The following is a 25,997-nucleotide window of genomic DNA, read 5'->3' as shown; positions in this document are numbered from 1 at the left end:
GTAGGTGAATCAGCAATATCTGCAGAGATGTCCTGTCCAGAACTTTATCTAGAAGCTGCTTTCTTCTCAGATGAAGTGCTGTACCTGGTGTATCTGCTGGGATGGAAAGGTCCTTATTTGTGTTCATAGCTGCAAGTCTGACTGTCGTGGAGATGTCTTCCAAAAATGCTAGAGTTGAAGCAGGAGAGCTGCTGTGGAGGTAATGTATTTATCCTGTCTCCCCGACCAGGAGCACCTCTACTGATAGCATTTGAGAATTACTTGTGTAACTACATTTAAAAACCTTCAGTAGTTTAGGACCTGAAAACTCCCCTGGCTGAATAGGAAACTATTTCAGTGCTTTCTGCCTCTTCAAAGGTCAGCAAAGTCAGAGATTTTCAGGTTTGGAGTCTTGGATGTTTCACTGGGGGGAGGGATGTTCTTTGGAGGGAAACAAACCTTCCTGTGATTGAAAAGCTAAGTTTCATTACAGCTTTTAATAGAAATCTTCCTGCAGATGTGGGTGAGGCAGTGGTGTGTGATAACCGCTCTGTAAAAATCGCTTCAGCAGCAGCATTGGCACTTGGATGGGAGGTCAGGCAGAGGAGGAGAGCAAGGGGAGAACTCTCTGCTCCTGTCTTTCACCGTGGCTTCCACAGTTACCTGGCAGCTGACCCTTCCTGTGTGGCAGAGACTCTGGGAAAGCTGCACAAAGCATCATGATCTGGGTAATTATCCCCAGCTTTTCACTTTGTAAGGCCAAATGCCAGGCTATGCTGCTGAATGCAGAGAGAAGTGCCTGTCAGAGAGGTTGGTCCTGGCGCTGCTGTCAAGCTGCTGCCCCCCTCCTGTTTTAATAACACACAATAATTCCAGTAAATGGTTGGTTTGAATCAAGGTTGCTCTACCACAACCTCAAAAGCTTTCTGTAGCGCAGTCTCTGCTGTCTTTAAATCTGCAGAAGACTGTGATTTAGCCACTGACTCTGATGGTAGGGAGCTGGGTCCCCTTGCAAACAGCAGAAGCGTGACTTTGCCTTGGCTTTGCTCTGCTCTTCCAGAAAAGCAGCGATCGACAGCTGCCTGCCCTAGAGCAAAGCAATTGCCTCCATCCCTGCCCTGCTGGCTGCAGCAGGATAGAAGGTGGCCAAAGCCAAAGATACCCATGTCCTAGGTTTCCTTACCCCACGAAACAGTGGGGGAGTCTGCAGTGCTGCCCGTGGGGTGCATGTGTAGAAGGGAGAGGAGCTGCCCATTTCCCCACAGAATGGGGGTTTCCAAGAGTGAGGAGCTCGTGGGTGATATCCAAGGTGTCTGTGAAAGGTGCCCAAAGACAAGCCAGCCTGTTGGCCAGGACCCAGCTCACCATAGAGGTCCCACATCACCCTTTAAGCCTTCAGGCTTTGCAGCTGAAAAGAGATGGAGGGCTGCTAAGTAAGCAAGGGGCAGGAGCTTCTCCTGGACTTTCAGGGACAGTCCAACTAACTGGTGTTCCTTGAAATCTTAATTATGCTTCTGCTCAAAGGACAGACTTCAGACTTGCTAGCTGGTTTCCTGGGTGGGTGAATATTTTTGGTGTCAGGAGATGGAATGGCTTGTAGTTGTATCTGTTCTTTAAAACAAAGTGAAGAGTGGGATAAGTCTCTAAAAACATCCTTTGGGGAAGTGAGATGCTTGGGGAGGTTTTTTCCTCTCTCTGCTTGGAGTAAACTTATCTTTTACAGGGGATGAGAGACAGTCACAGGTAAATAAAGGAGAGACCTTGAAGGAAAGGACATTTATAGCATTAGTTATAGCGCATATGGCCTGATCCTTCTTAAGCAGAAACTGGAGACAGCAGGCTGAAGCTGATTTATGACTGCGGTGGCTCTGCCCCATGTTCTGCACTACTTTGAGAGGTTCAACATTTAATATACTTCTGAAAACTTCTTGATTGACTTTCAGATGCACCCTTGGTGCCCCCACCTTCTAGAAATAAAGGGAAATCACTTAACATGCAAGTAAACCAAATTAGTGCTTGGATCAGAGCCTGCTGTCTCACCTCCTTCAGCAGAACTTCTATGGTTTTATTTTTCCTTTTTTTATTCTTTTCTGGTGCTGCTCATATTTCCTTGCTCCTCCTTGATGTTATATATTCTGGATCCAACTTGATGCTATACAGGGTCTGTTCTAATGTTTCTATCACTGCCAGTGAAGGTGGTCACCAGGAGCCAGCATATGCTGGTCCTCTGGTGGTCCTGGTGCAGGTCATGTTGTGATAGGAAAACCTTGGGTGAAAAGAGAGTTAGATGGCAATTTTTGAGCCCTGTCTCTTTGCCTGTGTCAGCTTCATGCTGCCGTGTCCTCTCTGACCTAGATTTCCCTGCTGTCCCTTGGGCATTAGATTTGATCCTGATTTGTGGCCAGTAATGCCTTGTCTTCATATTATTTATTGGCTCCCAGGGCCTTGTACTTCCTTCCCTGGTGACAGTTTTATGCAGGTGTAACTCTAATGCCTTTGGTGGAGTTGCTCCTGGTTTACCCCAGCCCTCAGTGCCTGACAGCTGGTTTTCTCCCTGAATTACTGGGCCTGACACATCGCTGTAGGTGTTATGCATTGTCACAAAATTAATTTTCCTCTCAAGAGCCCTCAGTGATTTCAGCTGAACTTCATTGCAATTGTTGCTCTGTCTCCCTGGAAGATTCATGCTACTGGGGTGGCTTCAACCCTGGGGGATGGGGAGCCAAGCCCAGTGCAAGGCAACCCTTTCTTCTCTTTTTTTTCCTCATTTTTTTTAATAGCTGGATTTCCATGGGATGTTGCAGTTGGGTATGAGTAGCACAGAGAAAACTCGGCAGCCCCTCCAGATGTGTACCAATCTCTTACTCAAAGACTCATATTTCAGCAGAAGCCCTTCTTTAATGCTGGCTTTTACTTCCCTGCTGCTAAGCCCTCTCTCCCCAAGCGTGGAAGAGCCTGAAACTGTAGGGCAATGATTTCTGTCCTGAGTTTATTGTAGCATCAAAAGCAGCTGGTATTGGCATTTCTGTCTTTTTTCAAGTTCAGTTTGAAACTGCAGCCACACAGCTGTGGATTGCCTTACACAAATCATGCAAAGATGAATTTATAAGTAAATGGGGCCCAGAAAAGGTAGGTCTGGATGTGCAGGATGTGCCTGTGGCAGAGCACAGGGACAGAGGCAGGCTAGGCAGGGGAAGAGAGTGTTTCTGCAGGGGGTATCAAAAGAGAACCTTCTCTGAGTTTGGAGAGTGACTGGCTGCTTTGTAGCAGTCTGAGGGTAAAAACAGTGAATAGCTGAAGTTCATAAATCATGTTTGAAATGCGATTTCAGTATTTTAGAACTTAGACAAATGAGACCCAGCCAAATGCAACCTGATTTTGTGAGATACTTTGGTGTCTAATGCTCTAAAGAAAAGGACTTGGGCCTCATTTCAAGTCATTGAAAAGCATGATTTAGGTGCTAATTCACTTAGTACTTGGAGTATTTTTGTTGTGGGGCTCCATGTAGTTTGATCATTCCAGGGGAAATGTGACTATAGTGAAATAAGAATGAATTATTCTTATAAGCAGGGTTTAATTATCCTTAGCAAAGTGCATTTCATAGCATTTTAGGGAGTACCTTAGTGTTGCTGAACCCTGCTGACCAGTCACATTATTTGTGATAATGCTATCACAGGAGTGAAAATCTGCTTTTTTCCTGAATGACACTTTTGTTAAAACTTATGAAATGATATTTGTATCCTTTTCTGATAATTACGAAGATCTGCAGCTACACTTCTAACAGGAGCATTTGCAACTTTATGCATGTTTGGAACTGTTCTTGTGTTCATCTCAAGTCACTTTTTTCAGTGTTCATGATTTTTCATGCTGTCTAGAGGGCTGTCATGGACCTTAGACCAGGGTTTTGCACCACAACATCCACAGTCCCTATTCAGCAGCAGCAGCAAGAGTGGACCCTGGTACCTTTTCAGAGAAGTGCTGGCAGGGAGATGATAGCTGTTGTGGGGCAGAGTCTGAGACAAAAAAAAAGGTGGTAATAGCCCACCAGGACGATGGTGCTGGCAGTGCATCCTGCATTCCCTAGAGTTGAATCTGTTTTAATCTTATTAAAAGCTCATCAGTGTTTCCTTACATATATCCCTCCTGCAGATGGGGCTGTAGCACTCAGCAGGACCTGATTTGTGTCCACATGGTTTTTAAAAGAAACCAGAAGTCAACTGGGCCAACAGAAGAAACCCCCAGGCATTGTGGTCACCTGATACAAGCTGCTGGGGGGAGCATCACAACCAGGCAGCCCCCAGACTGAAGCTCCCAAATCTAGGGGTTGTATCCTGAAAGCTATTTGAGCCTCTGTGCTTACTAGGAGTGGGGAGTTGCTAGAGGATGCTCATGTTCAGCAGCCAAGGTTTTGGGGGAGCTGGGATCCTAGCTGACCCCCACATATATTTAGCATATGAAGGACCAAAATGGGGGAGCCCTGGAGCTGGAAGCTGCAATGCCTGCTTATGCTAGACAGCTAAAGTGCTGGGGCTGGAAGCTGTAGTAACTCATATCTTCTGCAAATTGACTTGGAGGAGGGGTTTTACATGCATCAAAGCATATCACTAATATGTTTGAGTTTAGGACTTGCTTTCCATCTTGGGCAGAATGAATCAGAAGTCACTCCAATGAAGTCAGTGGAGGAGTAACCAGAGTGAAAAGACAATTGAGCCTGTTTTTTTCCACCGTGTCCTTTTGCCATCCTACCTGTGCAGTAGACAGCACCTGCCTCTCTGCATGGCAGCATTTCCTCTGGCTGCTGTGGAATCTCGAGGGGAAGGATGAATAACTTGCACAGCTGATGCACTGACTCACTCCTGTCCCCAGGAGTGAAGGCACAGAGCTGTCAGCTGCTCTGAGACAGTGGGAAGCAGCCTTCTTGCTGCTCTGAGTTTCCCCAATATGTTCAGGACCCATGCAGAGAACCAGGGGGGAAAAAGTAATAGAATAAAAGCATGTATCCTTCTGATACATCCAGTTTTCATATAGTATCTATTGTGCAAATGAATCCCAAAGTGACTTTCAGAGCATGACCATTCATGTTTGCAAATGCTGTGACTTGCAGAGTTAAATCTTTCCCACAGTCAGCATCAGGAGAATTCTGGAGGAAAAAAAGTTGCTAACCTGTAAAGTGGGTTTACAAATCCTGAGCTAAAACAAAGAGCACCATCTCCTGGCAGCTGGGAATAGCTGGCACTGCTGCAAGGGATGCACGCCTAGTGCAGTTCTCTTGCAAGCAGCTTGCTGCTCTTCGCATCTAACCTATAGCATCTGGAGGTGGGGTAGCTCAGGGCTGACAGCTGGCTCTGCCTATTGAGAAAGGCTAATCCAGGGGAGACTGAGAGCTGATTTAGTGGTGTTATCCACAGCATGCTCGTGCCTGCACTTGGCATGAGGGGTCTCAGCCGTTTGGGTTTCAAGCTCTACTTGAGTTGACACAAAATTGCGCAAGTACTTTTGAGGTTTGCATGGATGTTGAAGTGTCTTGGGTTAGAAAATTCATGGAAAATGGTCCTGCAAAATTGAGAGCATGGCTTCCAAGTGGTACACTCAAATATCCCTGGGGGTAGGCAGCCTGCTTGGAAGCATTGTGTGATTTGGCATGGGGCTGAGAGATGCCTCTGCTGCTCATGCAAGCTGCCCTTGCCGCTGCTGGGAGTGGTACTAGCAAAGGATATTTGGAAATCCATGGAGCTTTCCTGAGGTTCGAGTTGAACTTGAAATCAAGCAGAGAGGAAGAAACAGCTTGATCTGGATCTATCTCTATTTGGAGATACACTTGGGACTGCTGGTCTATCTAGGAAGAGACATGGTAAAGTGATGAAATGGTGAACATCTCTATAAAGACGGATATGACTACAGATGAGAACATAGGCAATAGAATATGAGTTTTAAAAATGGAGGTAACTGAGTTGGAAAACTAAAAAGAAACAATGAGACATCATGTATCAGGGTCAAAAAAATAGGAAAAAGTATTCCCTTTATTCTCCTTTTTTTAAGAATAAGTTAGGAATAAAAAGAAGCCAAGGTCAAGTACAGGCTTTTTTGCCAGTGACTTTTGATGACAAAATTGTAGGTTTGGTACAGAAAAGACAGGACTGTTTAACAGCTACTTTTGTTGTGTATTTGGAAGAAAGCAGGAAGATGCATCTATCTGATGGCCATGGATGAATGATAAAAATGAAGGAGAGGCTGGAATGCAAACTGCTGATGCAGGGCTGGAAAACATGGTCTGTGTGGGTCATCAGAGAGGACCCCGAGCTGTGGTTTGATCTCCAGATACAGATGTTTAGGTGGGAGCAAGGTCTGGGCATTGCTGTCAGGTGCAATGGGATACCATGATGGCTCCTTGGATTTAGACAGTCAGCCTTGCTATGAAATCAGCCTTCCTAGGTGAGAGGGTAATTACAAAATAAAAAGCAAAGTGCTCAACCACCTCCTTGAGCCTTTAAGACAATATAGGATATCTTGTTAAGCACCAGGCTTTAGTCTGAGTGCTAAAAGAAAGTCACTGTTTATTCCTGAGCTCTGCGGTGCCTTCAGGAGTCTTGGATCAGAGCAAAGTTGCTGTGCTGGAAAACACTCAGTGCTCAGTTTTGGCCTGTTATCTAAAAATCTCTGGAAGACACCTAAAGGGCTGAGGTACTGGGAGTTACGTGTGGCCTGAGAGACCCTCTAGCACTATTTGGGGTCAAACAAGAGTACTGCCTGTGTTTATGGGATTTTGCTTGTTATTAACTCTAGTCCATGAATTACCACAGCTCAGGGACTGTCCAAACAAGACAAGGTGGACCTTGTTGCCAGGAGGCTCTGATTTGTGTGGATGCAGGAAAGGGCTGGGGAGACCCTGCTCCTAGGACCTCACAGCCTTGCAGCGCTGAGGTAGCTGGTAATGACTCCTGAGGCTCAATATCCAAAACAAAAGCCAGAGCCAACTATTTAAGACTTACAGGAATTTGCTGGAAACGGCTTACTCACACTATTCTGCTTTTGTCTGGAAAGGTCACTGAAACCTTGATTCCTCCAGTTGCAACCAAAGATCCTTCCTCTTTGCAGTGCAGCTCCAGGCTATAAAAATAGCACCATCTAATTAAAGATTAGTTCCCTCACTCCTCTTCTGAAAAATTAATAATTTTAACCAAATCACTGACACACAATAAATACTGAAGCTTGCATTGCGGGGTTGCCAGCTGTTCTGCAGAACTGACACTTCATGTCCTTCCGTGTCTGTCTGTCTGTGCCATTGAAGGTCACCAGAGTTGCATGTGAAGATTAAGGTTAACATGGCAATTGATTATTTTATTGAAAACTGAACACAATATTCTGAAGTGATTAATTTTAAGAAGACTGAGCATACTCTAGCAGGGGGTGTGTGTGAAAGAGTTTTATTTAAATTAAATTGTCTTCTTGTCTGTTATCCTCAGCTAACTTTTTGTTTCCTCTTCCAGTGCGCTGCAGCAGTTCAGATTGCATTGGTCCAAATTGGGCTTCACCTGCCTTCCTTAAATTAAGAGTTTCTCTGCATAGAACCAATGATTTCTAAATTATTTCCTGTGTCAATTGCTAAATAGCTCTAAATCCAACGCTGTGGGAGAGGATTTCTGGAGCATTCACTCACTTATTCTGAGGAAACAAAACAGTCATTTTCAATTTTTTTTTTTCTTTACAGTTGATGAAAATGCATGTAACTTGCTGAGCATCTCAGCTCTGCTCAAAATGACTGAATCAGACCCATTACTCCTTAGCTGGTCACAGGAAGTGAAATTATTACCTAAGGGCTTGTGTTGCAAGAAAGCATGACTGCTGCTCTCGGGCGCTGAATAGCTTTGCTTTACCTGAATTGGCAGGCACGTTTTTGGGCACATTTGAAGGAAATCCAGATTAAAAAAACCCTACTATCTGTAACAAGGGTGAATTCAGATCTGATACTGCCGTCCATTACTGGTGCTATTCAAGGCTGCTTCTTCCCACGGATATTGAACTAAATAAACTTAAAGTCAGAGAGGGCATTGCTTAATCACCAGGCTCTGAATACACTATTCTTCAGCAAAAACCTGCTCAGCTATTACAGGTTTCCGTGTCTTTAATAGCCAGCCTAATAGCTGATAGATTCACACTTCCCAAATAAGAGGCAGTTTTACCAATGGTTTTAAATCATTCCCCGTGGAAATAGAGAGTTGCATTAAATCCTAGTAATTAGGCAATTTCAGCTGTCTTCAGTGCTTTTGACTCTGCTGTTGCCTTGAGAGTTGGGATCCCTCTATGTCCTGCTACTGTGAACCCTCTCTCTGCTTGCCCATGCACGTGCTCACATATCCTTTAACTCCTTGTCTTCCCCAGTAAGAAATGCATTTTCTGGTTTCATTGTTATCTGAAAAACCACTGCAGGAAAAAAAAAGGTTTATGATCAACAGTGAGTCCATTTTAAATCAGCTCTTACGTTAACATCTGCTACAGCATTGGTTTTGTACTATTTGAAAACATGAAGTGATGTTTCTGTCTGACTATTTCAGAGTTATTTTTTCTTTGTGCTGATGAATAACATAAAGAATAGGATGATATTTTCCCCAGCTCTCTTTATCACAGTGGCTCTCCTGTGAGCTTTCCTGGCTTGCTATAACTCTTGCTATGAAGCACCTGACACAAATGCATTAGAAACCCTTTCACTGCTCTATTGATCAGCATTACTAAGTGCTGCAAATGCATGTGCATCTGGCTCACACATACTGTGGGCAAAGCAGAAATGAAAGCTGCAAACAGCATCCATGAATATTGGTTTGACGGCGACTTCCATCTCTTTTGATGATGTTTGTGCTCCCTCTTTACTAGTAATCATGGGGTGATTGTGGAAACAGGTTTTTGCTCGCTGATGGTGTTGTGATGGTGCATTTTTCATGAGCACCCAGAGCAGAAAGTATTGCACGGCCATCTTGAACTGGTCCAAAGCCACCCAGAATCAATGGGATTTTTCCAGTGAATTCAGTGGACTTTGGATCAGGCCCAGTAGGCACTGAGGAGTCATCTAATGAAAGAGCAGCCCTGAAACCCCATGGTTTAGATAGCCACTCACCCAGCACAAATAGCAAATTACAAACAGCAGATACTGGCAGCAACAGGCGTGAACAGTCTATAGTCAGCAATTCACAGCCTGAAATATGTTGGCATAAACAATACATCAGATAATTCCAGCTAACCAACACTTTTGTGAAAATCCAAGCCTGTTTATGGATAATTTTCAAATAGGCAAGTTCAGCAAGAAAAATATTTGCAAGAAAGAACCTATCCCTTTTTGCCTACTGATCATTTAGAAATGTTTTTTTGGGTATGAGCTGTCCTTGCGAGGCACTGGGTGACCTCAGGTAGGACCCGATGCGGGTGCTGGGCAGCCAAGCCTAGCCCTTATTCTGCTTTGGTTTCACTGTGGTTTTCTGCTTGGGCACAGTTTGTACGCACCTTTGCTGATGAGACTGAGTCATTTGGAGCAGTGAGAGTGAGAGCTGCCTGCAGCGAGATGCAAAAGTGTCTTGCAGCCCTGAGTGAGCTGGCAGGAAAATAGAAGGTGAAATTCAGGATAGGTAAATGTGAAGTTACATAGATAGAGAGGAAAAAAGTTTCCCAAATTCACACGCGTAAGAAGCACCTCCACAGTGACCCTCACCCTTCTGAGACAAGATCTTGGCTTGATGATAAATATTTCCATGAAAAGTTCTATGCAGTGCACATAATGGGGAGAAGAGCAAACTGAAGGCTGGGAATGATGATGATAATTTTTTACCTGCTGGCTACAGCACCCCTTGCTTTGTGCTCTCATGTGGCAAAGGCAGCTGCCATGATGGGGAGCTTGGGTTGTGCATGTGAAATCCAGCAGGGTTGTGCAGTAAAATAAAGTCTGCAGCTATGCGCTGGACACGTGGAAAAAAAACTTGCTTCAGGGCTCACTAAATGAGCTGCATGTGCCTAATGTATGGAGGACTGTAGAAAAAAAAATAGTTGCAATGGTATTTAGAGTTGGTAGCGTTATGTATGTGCAAGGAGAAAGAAAACAACCAAATGCAAGTAGCTTGGGAGCTTTCACAATGGCATTTCCCATCTTCTTGCTTTGCAGCTGAAAATTTAATATTAGTGTTAAGTTTGCAATGTGCGTGGTAGGCCAGGACATGACAGATGCGGAGAGGGTCAGGAATCCCACATCCATTGCATGGTGATGAGCAGAGGTCTGAGAAAGCCGGCCAACCTCTGCGATGCAGGGTGCATCAGCGCACAAGTGGTTAACAGGCTACCGCCCTCCTATAGGCACCAGCTCCTACAGACATTAGCTTTGTTCCTCTACATCCTATTTCCCTCAGCCCCTACAAAAATTTGTTTCCCCACCTCCTGCCTCCCTCCTGGGGGATCTCACTTTTCCCATTGTCGAGTTGTGCTTTATATTAATGCTTGCAAAGAGAGAGTGGCCATTGTTTGTAATTTAATTAGCATCATCCCCAGGAACTTAAAGCATGACAGAGGGAATTAGAGGTGGTGTATGAAAATGATGCACAGGCATGGGTAGAGGTTTAACCATTTTCATGCCAGCATGCTTTGTAGATGATACACACAGGATACGACTTTCTGAGCATGTGGAAATCACTAAATGCGGATGTTTAATCTGTGCCCTGGTGTTTCACAAACTTAGGGTGGCTACTCTTAAAAGAGAAAACTGAAATCTAAAGCTGCCCACCAACTTTCCATCTCAATTTCTGTCCAGCAGAATTTTTTTCTTAATTTTCTCCATTTTTCTGGATTTAAAAAAAAAAAAAAAAAATCTTTCTGCTCAGGATTGTTTTTCTATTGGACTATTGGACATTAGGGTTTTTTTTAAGAATAGGGGATGGTGAGTCCCTGAGTCAGATTATGAGGGAGGTCACAGGATTGCCATAGTTGGAGATTTTTCTGCACAGTCTGGACAAACGTTGGCCAAGAGCTCATAGACACTATCAGGATCATTACAGCTTTTTTAAGATATAACAGCAGCTGGAAGCCTTCTCTGACAGATGTGCCGCTATGTTTCCCCAAGGTATAGTAAGAGAGAGTCCTAAAGAGCTTGCAAGCAAAGCCAAGCCTGATGCACAAACCGAATCTAAAATCAGCAGGGAGTGAGAACAGCTTTGCGGAAAGGCTGATGCATGCAGGCACTTGTCTCTTCACTGTGCATCATTTTTTTGTCTTTGCTATAGGTGTCACAGCCTCATCGCACCTCTTTGACTATGGCTCCACCGCCAACGGGGGCGACAGCTCCTTCTACACCTCTCTGATCTCGGACGTCCACTACACCACCCCGCGGGACTCCACCTATTTCACGGGGATTTATCAGCAGGCAAACAGCCCCGTCCCCTGTGCTGGCAGCACAGAGGGGTTTAACACACTGGGGCATCCTGTTCAAGATGTGACTGGGTTTGAGTCCCGTGGCTTGTTTAGCTCAGATTCAGGAATCGAGATGACTCCTGCAGAGTCTACTGAAGTTGATAAAACCTTAGCAGATCCCATGAAAGTAGAAGCTTATAAATACATGGACATAAGTAGATCAGAAGAAAGAAAATACCAAGAAAAACATGACCCTGACTCAGAAGACGAGAGCCCAGGCCTTATTGATAAGTACCGGGGAATACCCACCAGGTCCAGCCACGCTGGTGAACCTCAGTGGACGGCTTCAGAGAGCACGAAGGCAGCCAAAGAACAAGACCCACTTGAAGATACAAGGTCTGAAGATCAGCACAGTGCCTCTGTGGTTACAGCCCCTGTCAAGATCACACTCACAGAGATAGAAAGTGCCAGGGAAGCTGCCAGCAAAGAGTCGAGCCCGACTCAGCCGGATACCGGCCTGAAGCCGAGCCATGAGGTGGTACCAACGGTGACAGTGTCAGAACCAGAAGATGACAGCCCGGGGTCTGTCACACCACCGTCCTCTGGCACAGGTAATGCTGGTGCATGATACCATTTGTTTTGTATTCAGTGAGTGGTTGCAATTGTAGCCCTGCATGTTTGAGAATTACAATGGTTTTGGGGGCTGGGTCTAAGGGAGTGCGAGCAGACATTAACAGGTCTCCATGGCTGGAGGTGTTTCTGCTCTGCTCTGGCACCACTTTGCCAAACTGAAGGGGCTTGCGAACCATGTTGCCCATCACTAACACACTGCTTGGGTGGGCTGCCCTTTCTGTATGAAAAGAGGGGAAGACAGGGCTGGGGATCCACAGAAATAAGATGCCAAAAGCCACTCGGGAGCAGGGCTAGGGTCAGCTCTTGCTGAGCCCAGAGTCCAAAGGGACCCCTCTTTGAGGGGCAGCCACGAGCTGGTGGGTATCATTGGGGGTACTGTCATCCAGGCAACAGTTTGGCTGGATCCCAGGATTTTGGGGTCTCTTGGTTACCCTGGCCAGCCACGCTCCCTAGAGGAAATGGGGTATGTGGGACCAGGGTGCTGCAAATGTCTAGGCTCATTTTTTTAAAATTTTAATGGCTGTTTTTACACCTCTTCGCTCTTGCGGAGAATAAGGCTAAATTGTTAAAAATAAGCACTGGTTTTGAGTGAAAGTGCTGCTTTTAGAAAGCACTGAGGAGGGAAATACTGTCACCCCATTTACAGAGGGGGCTGGAGGGACAAAGGGCCAGTTTCTTTTAAAGGTTCCTGATTTCTATTGTGGGGAGACCAAAATCCCTCATTTATAAATTTACTTACTGATTGCTGCAGTAGTATGTAATATCTTTTCCTCATTTTTCCTATTACACACTGCTACGCACTGCTAAAATATGAAAGTAGTAGACTGTTTTAAAGAGGAATAAAAATCTGTCATGGGAAGCAGAATTTTCAGAGTTGAAATTAAATTTCAACATCCTGGATCAAAGCCTTTTGACAATAAACATTTGACATTTGTCAAAGAACATCCCCAAGTTGAAATTTTCACTGTTTTGATGGCATCTAGAAGCACTTAAAAATCAACTGGAATTTCCTTAAAATGGCAGTCTGGGATTTCCACCCTTAGAGAAATACTGAGTGTGCATTTGCACACTTAGTCAAAAAAAACACCAACCCAAAAGAGCTTGAAGCAATCCACCACAGCTGTGTGCTTATCCTGCCTGAATCAGCCAGAAACTTCAGATAATAAATAGACTTTAGAGTCACATTTTTCTTCCTTTATTTGACTGGGTGACATCACGCGCTACTTCTGAGGCATGCCATTTTCTATTGATTTACACTTTTTGCACTAAGAGGTAATTAAGAATTTTGGGCCCTAATTGTAATTTATTCAGTCCTTGGCAACTGTTCAAAGCTGGCTTCATGACGCTTGATAACCGTATCCCATCGTAACAGCCGAATAGTGCATGGCTGAGCCTCACAGCTGCTGCCTTACTGGGAGGCACTGGTGTGGCCGGCATCTCTGCTGGCATGGTAATGTTCCTCTCCATGGGCAAAGCTGATTCCCAGCGCTGCTCAAACAGCCCTGGGAGGTCCCACGGCTTTGCATTTGGGTGCTGGAAAGCCACAAGTACTGCTTATCTATCATGTTAAGGAAAGAAGCAGGCATCTTCTTTTAGGGGCTGGCTCCCGCAGTGCATTTTCTCTGTATTTCCCCCTTTTCCCACAGCCGGGGACATGCTGCGCCCAGGCTCGACTTTCATAAGCGAGGAAGAAATGTAAAACCTGCCCTCACTATTTCTACCCAGTGACCCATCAAAGTCGTTGCTCCTAGATACCCCTCGAGCATCCTGGCAAAGCCCCCAGTTCTCCCCTCCTTGGATCAGGACTTTTGAAAACGGTTTGCTTTTAATTACTGGCCATCATCTTTCTGGGGAAGGAAGATATGGTCTGTTCATACACTGTGCTGGCACTGAAAGGCAGTGGGTATTTATATGCTTCCCCCTGCCAGCGGTAAATATGACACCCTGCTGCTGGCCACAAAGGACGTTTTTGTTCACAAGGTAAATGCCGTGGCTGAGAGTTAGTTACAAACTGCCAGCGCGGGCAGGAGCAGGGTGAAGGCAAGGGCTCACGCATTGCTGCGTTACGAGGGCTGGCGGTCACATGCCTGTTTGGACGTGTGCCGGATTAAGTCATTGCTGAGGGAGAAAATGCTTACATGCTGTAATGCAGGAGAGCGGCGCAGCTGCAGCTGGGGGAAAAGGATGCACAGGCTCCTGCTCAGAGGGTTCCCATTCAACAGAAACTTCCCGGCATCCAGACAGGAGTGTGTTGTAACAGTCCCAAGCACCTTAATCCTGTCTGCGGCCATACTCCGGGTTGCAGAAGGCCTTTCTCATGCAAGAGGGTTGTGTTACAAGAGAGCTGCTTTGTCAGAGGAGCTGCAAGACATGCCAACAATATGTGCTCAAAACTGCCGATGACGTGTATTGGCAGATGCACAAACCAAAACTGCGTGGAGGGGTGTGGGGAGGTTGTTTTTCTTGCCCATGTCCCAGCAGGATGTCATGGCTCTGGTGCTATCATTAAAACCTCCCCCTTTACCTTGGGGAAGGCATATGGTCAGGGAGAAATCAGCTATGCTATTGCCATGAGAAATTAAGTCTGGAAATAGCCACAAACAGTGGTTTTGTCCCAGGTCTCATCTCCTTCCCACGCTCTGTTGCAGAGGAGCTTCCAGAGGAGGCCAACGCAGCTGGGTGGGCTCGGGGGGCCAATGCCAGTGGCTGCACCCGAAGCAGGGCTGGGCTGGAGGCAAATACCCACCAGGAGCAGGCGCAGGCCAGCTGGGGGTTCCCCATATCTGCAGCCAAGGGGCTGGGAAGTCCCTATTGCTGTCCTCCCACCCCACTGTGGTTCCCAGCTATGTGGGCTCGAGTGATGTCCTGCCATGGGCCTCTTCACCATCAGCAGGAGGAAAATCAGGGGTCTCTTTTTCTCATGGCTTTCTTGAACCCTCATTACCTGCAATGCCACTCAGTGACCTCTGTCATGTTAATAACGATATAAAATCAGCGAATGAGCACTCGAGAGACCAAAGGACAAATTTCCGTGTCTGCTTGGTGGCTGTTCCAGTGTGACTGGGGGGGGCAGGCTTTTTTTTTTTTTTTTTTTTTTTTTTTTTTTTTTCCCCTCCCCAAAGGGAGGGTCTTGAGTGTGGATGGCAGTGATCTCTGGGTCAGTGAAGTGCAAGGTTGAAACCGGTGATTAGGAGGTGGAGGTGGCCAGGTGCCAGCAGGGGACTGGGTGCAAACTGCCACCATGGTCCCCTTGGCACAGGGGGGCTCAGGTGGCCTGGCTGGCCTTGCTGCTGATGCACCAGTTGCAGTCTGGGTTTGAGGCTGGCTGATGCTCCATGAGTGATAAAGCAAAGCATGTTCCCTGTGCAATAACTCAAGACAGCTGCTGATGTACCTCATGCTGCCTCCATCCCTTCTTACTGTGAACATTTTCCATGCAATTTTACTTTCTTTGTTACTTCATTACAAAATCCCATGTGATAAAGTGATATACAGGGAGGCAGAACAGGTGGGAAGTCTGGTCCTGGGTTCCCTTCTTGTATGGGATGTGGACTCCTTGCTAACCCTGGGTGACCAGCCAGCCTTTTCAACTGCTCATTTTTAGTTCTCCGAGTAGATCTTCTTCCAGTGTGAGCTGGAAAATGCAGAGAAATTTTTTTGATTCAAATTTTGGGTGACAAGTTGGTCAGTCATTATTTTTGTTAATGTAGTTCTTATTATCATTAAGAATGACAGTAAAAAAAAAAAAAATTCATTCTTGTACCTGACTGAGATAAAAGCAAACAGAGAATTCACCACCCACCTCCCCACAAACAAAAAACCCACCTCTGAGAAAAGTTTCTGACTGAAAGTTTTCACACCTGAAAGTTAACGTTTGACAAAATTACTAGTAACTATGAATGGGTTGTTATGATCAGCGGTGCAGGAACCCACCAGCCCTGTGTGCTTGTTTGTCCCCAGAACAGAGCTGTATCCATCGGTGGCAGTCAGATGGTGTCACCTGTGGCCTGAGCCCACATTCCTCATGACTGGTGATTTTCATCGTGAAAAATATATTGCTGAGCCACTGGCCAAGCACTGACCAGCACTGCCTTGTGCCTCAGCCTTTTCCTCAGTAAATGATGCTAATGACACCTCTTTTATAAAGATGTGCATGGGAAACACTCTGTAAGGACAAGCTGTTGTTACTGTTAGTCATCCCAGACGGGGAGACTTTCTGCCTGTGTTATCAGCCCTGCTAGTGGGATCCACGCTGGCATGAAATCTATTGAGTTTGTTGCCTAAGCAGCCAAAAAAAAAAAATCTCATTTTTAAATTTTTTTTTTCCTGTTTTTTTTCCCCCTTTCTTTCCGTGTGGCAGAACCATCCGGCTCAGAGTCGCAGGGCAAAGGCAGCCTGTCGGAAGATGAACTCATCAGTGCCATCAAGGAAGCCAAAAGCTTTTCCTTTGAGGCCCCCGAGGTGCAGCGGTCACCAGCCCTTTCTGTTGAGAAGAGAGACCAGCGGGTCAAACCTGGGCGCCCTGCTATGTCCTCACCCCTGGATAACGAAGCCAGCAGCGCCGAGTCGGGGGACTCGGAGATTGAGCTGGTCTCGGAGGACCCACTGGCTGCTGAGGAGGTGCTGCACTCCAACTACATGACCTTCAGCCACATCGGAGGGCCCCCTCCGTCACCCGCCTCCCCCTCCATCCAGTACAGCATCCTGCGGGAGGAGCGTGAGGCTGAGCTTGACAGCGAGCTCATCATCGAGTCCTGCGACGCCTCATCGGCCTCCGAAGAGAGCCCAAAGAGGGAGCAGGACTCCCCTCTGATGAAGACCATGGTCATGGACATTATCAAGGAAGAGAACGGCTCGCGTGCTGATGCCTCAGACTACGAAGCAAGTAAAACGACAGAGAGCAGGATGAACAGGGAAAACCTGGCGGAGTCCGCGTCCTACCTGAAAAGCTCCTTTGTTGCACCAAAAGTAGGTGCTGAGCCCCCAACCTCTGCCGTCAGCACTGAGGAGCTGAAGGAAAGAATAATCCTGAAGAAACCCATTGAAGAAACTGTTGTTAACCAAAGTAAAGTGTCTTCCAAGGACTCTGGCAAAAGAAGTCCCTTGGCTTCACCCTTACTGCCATTTTTAAATAAGCAGAAAGGTAAATGCAGATTTTATGTTGGTTTTTGCAGTGCTACGGAGAAGGGGGAGGAGGGAGAAGTGCCTGTTCCTTGCAGGGGATGTGTTAGTAGTGCCGAGCAGGGGGAGCTGCTGGCACTGGATAACCTCGGCTTGAGGCTGAGCACGCCTGTGACAATGCACACATCACCTCTGACCTTCCCATCCTCTTCTCATTTTCCTCAGGAAAAAAAAAAATACCAGCAACAATAATTTCTAGGCTTAAGCATATAGGTTCTGGATCAAGTAGGAACCCCAGTAATGTAAAGCTGATTCGTACATCAGGCACCTGGTGGACAAAGAGCAACAAATGGTCATTTTTCCTTTGAAATAGTACCTGCCTTGCCCCAGGGAAGGGGTGCAGTCAGGGAGGTGGTCCTGCTCCTCTCAGAAATGTGAGGAAGTTTTTGAGGATACAGCTAGGAAAAAAGAATGATTCAGAGGAGAGAGGTTGGGTTTGGTGGGTTTGGGTGTTTCTGAAGCTGGTGCAGCTTAAACAAATCTCTCTCATGGTGGCTGACACCCTCCAGTCCTGCATAATGAGGGTTTTGTGTACACTTCCAGGCTGATGCAGGGAGGCCCGTGGCCTAGGGGTGCTCATCCTAGGTCTGCGTGCCTTGGGGGCATCCTATGTGCCCCTCTGAAAGCCCCTTCCCTAATCTAGCTCTGGGATGGGGAAGGGCAGGACACTTCCCTGGTACTCAGGTGAGCTCAAGAGCACTTGTCTCCCGTAGGATCTGTTCAAAGCCAGTGTAGAGCCAACCAGGTCCAGGCTTGCTGTGCCAGGCACTGAGGTCCAGCTGGACCCACCAAATCTTTAGAGCCACCACCAACTTTTGGTCTGAGCTAAACCCTGAGGACCAAGGGGTAGCACATGGTCACTGCACACTGACACTGCCAGGGGTCCCTGAGGCCTGTAAGGGGCTTAGTTCACAAGGCGTACAAGAGAAAAAGGCATTTTATTCTTTCCAAGCTGCCAGCTCTAAATAGCCAGGACCTTTGTGTGCCTCTGGGTTTGTAGGCTGGTGTGGGAGGGAGGGATGCTGGAGCTGCCCCACACCTGCACTCCTCCTCCTCTGCTGTCTCCCCAGGTTTGGCTGGGTGGTGGCAGCTGTCCACTTCTCTTCTGTCAGATGGGGGTTTTCAATTCAGAGAGCTGCTGCTTCCTTGCAAACAGCTGGATAGAGATGGGGGGGGGCAAGTCCCACCCCTGCTGCTTAGAGAGCATCTTTTTCCTCTTCCGCGTTTGTGCAGACGTTTGACCACATGATGGCCTGGAGATGTGGCAGACACATTTAAGTAGCACACTTTTACAACTGATTTATCTAGTGCTGTGAACCCAACCATGCAAGTCTACTGAGGATTGCAAGATATGCAGTGCAATAAAATATGTTAATACTGATATTCTTAGCAGTAATGAACTAATGACACTAATAGGCTGAATAAGAAACATGTGATTATTGCTTGTAAGTATGTTTTTCTGCTAGATTCTCAGAGCTCGCAACATCATGCTGTGCATCTCTCTGCTCCCTCAGGGGAAGGGTGAGCTCCAACCATTTCTCTTCCCCTTCCCAAATTCCCCTTTTGTAGGCCTGGCCCAGGCCCTGCCCAAACCTTAGAAGCTGTAGGGTTGACTGAATTTACCTTACCCACCCTTCCTGCAGCATCCACCGTTGGGTCTCTGCAACCATGTTGTGTTCTGTGTGTTGTTTTAGGCAGATGACAACAATTTGGTCTTGGATTTGGAGAAAGTAGTTGGAGAATATCACACGGGCAGCTAGTTGCCTGTCTTGCAATTTTGACATTTCAGGCCCCATTACAATTTTAAGTCCCCCTTGATTGTATTCAAAATTTTTTGGCCTAACTTTTGTCTCTCATTTAATTTCTGTCATTGCCTAAACTGATGCTAGCAGAAGCTTGTTCTCATGTGGTGGTCAGAGAAAGTCCCTGTGTGCATGAGCAGACTTTCTCTCTGCGTCGCAGTGTGTCAGTGTTTCCTATCTGTATTCATGTAGGACAGTAGTGGCAGGAATGTTTCCTCCAGGACAGACACAACACAGCTAATTGCTATTTGGCGGTGCGTAGAGGACTATTTCAGTATGCGCTTTTCTCCCTTGAGACACTCCAGTGCCTAAGGCAAGGAAAACGAAACCATAAAGCCTTTCAAGAAGATTATTGCAAAAACTTGTGTAACTTTTTAAAGCTGATTACAAGGTATAGGGAGGTGGGCTCAAGATAAGAAAAAATGGTTGATAGTGGGGTCCAGTTTATGCTACCTTGCAGTCATGCGTATTTGCTTCATGGGTCGCTGTTAAATTTTTAAGTTGAAGGTAGAGTATGGGGCTGTCCTTCTGACCTGGGAAAGGAGAGCTTGTCCCTCACTCAGAGAATTCACGTGAAACTCTTCAGCAGTTTTTCAGTTATCAGAGGCGAACTGGGGGCTTGGTGGAACCAGAGCAACCCCCACGGGTCCTCCCAGGCTCCATCAGCCTGGAGCTGCATCAGCTGGCAGGGAAATGATGTGGCAGAGCACATCCAAGTGGACAGGGACTGCCTTCATAGCATCAACTTGAGGTCTTGGCAGAGCTTTACATCATGGCATCATACATGTGTCATAGGCCAACTCAGATGCACCTGGCAGGCAGTTGGCACAGCCAAAGTGATGAGAATAGAGGGAGACGTGGCAGCGCCGCACAACGGAGGTGCAGCAGAACTATGTCACCCAAAGGAAAAACAGTATCATCATTCATTAAGAGAATTATCTTAACTATAGTTGTCATTAAAAGAATACTAACAAGATGTGACTATGTACTTGTTAAAAGATAGAAAACAGAAAAGATTCCATCACTTCCTGTCACCTCCTTGTTACACGTCACCTTGGAAGCGTTATGCTACCACCACACATCATTATTAAGACAGAATGGTTCTAGTGGTGTTCACAGAGTCCAGGTGGGGACTGGTCCCCCAATGGCCATGGCAAGTCCCACCTGAGTTCAGGGCAGTGCCAGCCCAGTGTTTCTGGAGATTCATAGGAAACTGATGGATCAAATGAAGCTGTTCAACATGCCTGGCTGTGTTTTCGACACCCAGCTGTAGATCTTTCTGTGGCCCTTGGCCAGGTCATAGCCAGGTATATGTAATTTAAAAATTGTCAGCTATCAATTTCACATGTAAGTGTTAACTATTTTACAGCATCATACTGTAATACCACCAAGGAGTCTTTTACTCACATCCATAGCATTAAATTTACTTTGCACGGCTCATCAGAAGGCTTTGCCCTGGGCTGGCAAGACAAAAATTCATTTTGAGTGCAGACTCCAGGAAATACATAAAGCTGCAGAAAGTGAAAGCCCAGTGTTCAGTCCGACCCCAGGAACAGTCTTGCTGATCATGTTGCTGCCAGCCTGAAGCTTAATCCCTCAGAGACCTTCCTGGTGTGTCGGCTAGGCATGCTGAAATCATGGCCATTCCCCTAAATAAGCAAGTGCACGTGTGGTTTGCGCAGTGATAACTCAACGTCTCTGCTTAACGTCTGTTGCCATCCAGTGGCAATAACAAAAATGGGCAGTGACTTCCTACCTCCATTTTACTGGAGCAATCACGATTTGAAAGAGCGCAGCTATTCCCGTGCTGTTAACCGCTAAGCAGCCTTGCCCGCTTTTCCTAACGGTCAGAAAGATGGCACTGCTTGCTGTAGCACAGGCTTTGTTCTGGCCAGGGCTGTGCAGTTCCTACCTACCTTAGTGTTACTAATTCCTTTGCCTCCTGTGAAGCAAAGAGGGGAAGGCAGAGCTGTAGCAAGACATTTGCTGTTTGGCTGTCACTGCCCCCATGTCTCTACTGGCATCCCCTTCCAGAAGTGGACACGGCCCTTACACACCAGGGCTTAGAGCCCCTTTGGCTGTGGCTCTGCAGAAAGGACATTTCCAGCTCAGTTTGTTTTTTTTTTTTTTTTTTTTTTTAAATTCCCTGCCACTGAGAAGGAAGACCAGATGCATTTTTGTTTTCCAGTAGCCAGAGGAAGGAATGCAGATTTTTAGGTTTGTTCTAAGAAACCCTGGGGTTTTTTTGCAAGAGATTTTCACAAATTTTGGAAAATAATACAATTGATTGGTGTGGCCTGCACAGTGCTGCAACATTGCATAGTACAGGTGACGTCCAGGCTGGGCTTGCACATGGCTTGGGCTTGCACGTGGCTTGGGCATGCAGGAAATTTCAGAAAAGGCCCACTCTCCTGGAAATGTGCATCTCTTGGCCTGGGACAGTTTGCAAGAAGCCCAAAAGAAGCCTGGACCAAGACAGGCTGAGGAGGAGTGTTTTGGCTGAGTCCTTTACTGTCTTCTCTTGCCTTGCTTGTCAGTAGCTCTCTGCCAGCGTGGCCTGGCTTACCGCATGCTGCTGTCCCACAGCCTCACGACCTGATCATGGGCTCCCTTGTACTGAGGCATTATCATGTCTCTCTCCAGCCTCTCCTTCAGTGACAATATTACGAAATTCCTTCTGCTTGATCCATTTATTGAAATGTGAAGCATCTTGTTACCTGTTGGATCAGATGCCTGAGCTCAGGTTAAAAAAAAAAAAGGAAAAGTTGTGGACATTCATAGTAATGTTTACTTTCCTTTTCTTTGTATTTTATAGTGAAATTCAGCGTAGGAAAAGGAAAACCCAGGCCTGGTGCTGTGGGGTTGTGCTGTCATTCACATGCTAGATGGCACAACTGGTGGGACCTGCTGGAAATGCAGTCAAATAGAATTCATCATTTAAAATGCTTTATTCTGCAGCACAGTCCTATGCCACCCTGCTATGAAGCATTCTGATTTTTATGCCTTATGAAAGGCTTTTGTAACATTAATTGGTTAGTCCCCTCCCTGCAAGAGCAGGTCCTTACCACACACCCTTTGTGGCTGCTGTGGCTCTAAGGGATATTGAGGTTCATGGCCACCCATCTCTGTGTGGTGGCCCGGTGTCTCTCGGGCAGTGTCACAAGCTGCAGTCAGGATTACTTCTGGGTTTTGGGTGACACTGGCAAATGCCCTGGGTTGAAGAACATGTTTTTCCTCCTCCCCGGTGCCTCTCGTGCCATCCCATGGTGTCCAGGGCTGTCAGTGGACAAGCACGAAAGCAGTTTGGGCTTTTACCCTTTAATCTCTCACTGCGTCCACCCCTGTTTGGTGCCACAAACAAACTGATTTTACACAATTTCTCAAAAGATGGTTTTCCCGCAGAGATCTGGGAGAGACCTTGAGTTACTGGGAGCGCTTTTTGTTCAGCAAAATGTCGTCTGCATTGCGTTGGCACGTCTCTGCTGGTGGAGGAGTCACAAGTGAGACATTTTTCCACGGGAAGGGGATGTTTGGTAGGGCGAGTTAGCAATCCGAGGCTCATTTCTCATCTGTATGCTTTCAGCAGGCTGGCTCTGCAATCAGCAGCAAGCCAGGCCGTGGCTTAAGCATACGGTAATGTTAGTTTAATATTTTAGTGCCATCTGCTGTAAGTGCCTCCACACTCCAGCCCATCTGTTTTGCCTGCTTCAGTTTGCTTTTTATGGGGCTCCGGTAGCTTTGCATCCTTTGGAAAGTCCCTGCTTGAAAAAGGTGGGGGGGAGAGGGGTGTCCTGTCTGGGGCCAGAGTGTCTTCATCTTGCGATGCCGTAGGAGGAGTGGGGTAAAACCTGCCTGGAGAAGTAAACATGTGAATCTAGACCTGGCCTCGCCACAAAATCTTGGAGTAGATTGACGAATCTCTCTGCACTTCCCTCACATGTAGGATAATTTAGTTGGGAAGGGACCCATGGAGGTCTCTGATGCAACCCCTTGCTCAAAGCAGTTTGGTCAGGTTGCTCAGGGCCTTGTCTACCTGTCTATATTCTCAGCAAAGTCAGAGGTTTGGGGGTAGCTGAGACCTTGAGCCTGCATATCTGGGTCAGTCCTGTGGTGCCACCTCGGGGCCAGGAGCTGCAGGCACACTGCAGGGTAAGGTAGAGGAGTGATAGCCCTCAAGGTAGTTTCATACAGAGCGGGCTGGCAGGAGCTTCACAAGGTCCAGAGAACCCATCTCCTGGCCCACAGCCAGGATCTCTGGTAAAGCACTCTTGACAGATGCTTGTGACTCATTTGGAAAGGCCTCTGTTGGCAGATCCTCAACCAGCTCCCAGGTGTCTAACGAAAACAGTTGCCATTCTTCCATCCTTCTTTACCGTAGGCTAAGCAATTCCTGCGTCTTCAGTTATTTGTCTCTGGTCACATTTTTGAGCTGTCTGAACTGTTCTTTTTCCCTTTGTTAATTTCTACCACTGGTCGAATCCTTTTTGAAGAGAACCGGAGAGGGTGCTCGCATGGAGGTTGTCCCCAGGCTGATGATGGGTTACTTGCCTGTCCTGCAGGCTAGGACTGGGTTTGTAGAGCCTACTGCAGCAGCACAACATTGACTTCTCTTGCTGCAAGAGGGATCTCTTCCATATTGCTTGGAAATGTCTGTTCAGACTTCTGTAGCGGGCTGTGCTGACCCATCTTTCCGTACTTGGACTCATTTGACTCCCTGTTAATTATCTGCATCATAACAGGAATGGAATAATTTTTGAAGGGTTAGAGAAGCCCAGTGGAAAAAAATGAACTTAACTGTGATAATCTTGCCCATTTCTGAGAAATGGAGAATTTTAATGACTGCCGCTCAGACCGTTGAATGCCAGCTGAAGTGGGCTTGCTCAGTTAATGCAGAGCAGATGAATCCAGGTGGGTGGGTGTTTTCCAAGAACTATGAGCAGGTATTGAGTGCAAGAGATCCTGCAGACATGACTTACAGCTTTTCCAGAACCTTCTGGACTCTTTCCGTGGGCAAAATGGTTTCTTTTTCTCCTGAGCTCTCTGACCCCACAGCCCACCTTGGTTCACAAATCTCCTCATATGCTGTTGTATGCAGGGCCCTTCCTCAGTCTACCTTCTTTAGGAAGGGATAATGTGCACTCTCAGTTGCAAACCAGTGAAATAGCTTAAGTATAGAGGGTCTCAGAGGAAGAAACGACACCTGCATTACTAAACCCTATGCTAGGGCCACATGTGGAGTGCTGGCAATCGGTCTGTTGTCCAGGCCAGTCTTCTCCTTCCATACCTCTACTAGACTGCCCTTATGTGAGGTCAAGGATGAATTTAAGACTAAGGTGGTAGGCAGGAGAGAATGCAGCTAAGGCACGCTCCTGCCTGCTTTTGTCTCTCTGATGAATGTTCTTCCTTGGCTTTGTGGCCTAGCAGCCCAAAAATGGCCAGAGTAAGAAAACAGTTTTAAATTAAAGTGTCTGAAGCATGCAGAGCTGCAACCAGGAGTGAGGGGTAATTTTCTTACTGCAAGTAGTTTTATACCAAGGATTCACCTTTCCATGATATATGCTTGATATTTTGGGAGGTTTTGCAGTAGATTGGTAGACTGAGAGGTCTTGACTTCCAGCTACTTTGCAATTGTGCTTTCACTCTGTTCAAGGAATCTGAAAAATTACTCTGAACACATGATAGGACATAAACAGAAAACTGTGATGACACGGACTCTGCAGACACATTCAAATGGCCTCATTTCACGGGGTCTCACTCCAGAGACTTTTGAATGATTGAGGCAGTGGGGTTCCAGACACCTTCTCCAGGCACTGTGACCAGAGGAGTTTCCTCACCCCTGCTGCCCTAGCAGTCACTCCTGGTCACATTCCTTGGCCCATGGAGGATGAGTGGGAACTTCACAGCTACCCTTTTTCACTGTGGGCCAAGCAGTTGGAAATGTTTTTGCAGCAGGCTATGGCCTGCCTCCCCATTTCTGGCCAGTTAATGCAATTCAGCTGCCACATGACACCTTGTTATAACTGCCAAGCTGTGATAACTCAACCGGAGCTGAGCTGGAGAAACCTGGAGACATGCAGGTCATGGTGGTGGAAATGAGCAGTGTGCACACCGGCAGGTTTGTGCTGTATGTGATTTCTCTTCTACTCGTCCCAGATCCTTTTATTTCAGGGAGGGAGGAGTGAGTTGTGCACTTTCTGGCCTCAGGAATGGTTGCAGGGTCACCTATCCTCTCTGCAGAGGGGACAAGGAGAGCTGATAGATGGTCAGATGCTGGCTCTGGGGTTCTCCCTGGAGTCCTGGTCTGGTGGGAGCATAGCAGGATCTCCCAAAGAGGAGATGCCAAGCCCTGGAAAGGATCAGAGCAAAGCAAAGAACAGGGGATTTTCTCTGCTCTCCCCAATTGATGGTTTGCTTGTGCAGTGGTTAGGATCAGTAACCACCAAGTGCAATGGTGCCCTCTCATGATTAGCACCATGTACATATACCAGAGCATGACCTTAATATGACCTTCAGAAATGTCTCAATAAATCTTATGCCCTTCAGATCACAACCTGCGCTGTCCACAGCCCGAGCATTTGGCCCATTTCACCTCTGGCATCTGTTTTCTCCCCTGATTTTTGGCTGTGCTCACAAAAGTTACTCCCCGCAGGTTGGGTAAGGTCAAACTTCTAATGTATAGTGTCAAAGCATCTTAAACACAGTGGCTGGATGCTCAGAGGTGCTTTTAAAATTGGGCATAGCTTAATGTAGGAGGATCGTACATCTTCTCTTGGGACTGCTATCCACTCCACTGCCTGTGTGTGAGTTAAGTACAGAGCTATAAAAATTTATCGGCCTTATCCTTCCATTTTCATATATCTTCCCTTTAAGAGCAAAGGACTGCCTCTGAAGAGCTGTCATAAGTCATAGTACTCAAATAGATGTATACAGACCTTTCTGATAGACAGGACACAAGATGGTATTTATAAAATATTTCTGCCAGGTCAAGATTATATCCTGACCAGGAAAGAAAAAAAGAAAAAA

General features: G+C 46.6%; 1 protein-coding gene across 1 annotated transcript in view; it reads left to right on the top strand.

Annotated features, from left to right (window-relative positions):
• Nucleotides 1–25,997, top strand: part of RTN1 (reticulon 1) — a 118,447-nt gene that overhangs the window by 53,969 nt on the left and 38,481 nt on the right. Inside the window, exons 2-3 of the mRNA XM_009648907.2 lie at nt 11,232–11,969; nt 16,352–17,134. Coding sequence (XP_009647202.1) covers nt 11,232–11,969; nt 16,352–17,134 — 1,521 coding nt within the window. The remainder of the gene's footprint in view (nt 1–11,231; nt 11,970–16,351; nt 17,135–25,997) is intronic.

Source organism: Egretta garzetta, unplaced genomic scaffold (assembly GCF_000687185.1).
Source record: "Egretta garzetta isolate BGI_Z169 unplaced genomic scaffold, ASM68718v1 scaffold311, whole genome shotgun sequence".
NCBI lineage: Eukaryota > Metazoa > Chordata > Aves > Pelecaniformes > Ardeidae > Egretta > Egretta garzetta.
The sequence above is the reverse complement of the archived record's forward strand: the minus strand, read 5'-3'. Positions and strand labels throughout refer to the sequence as shown.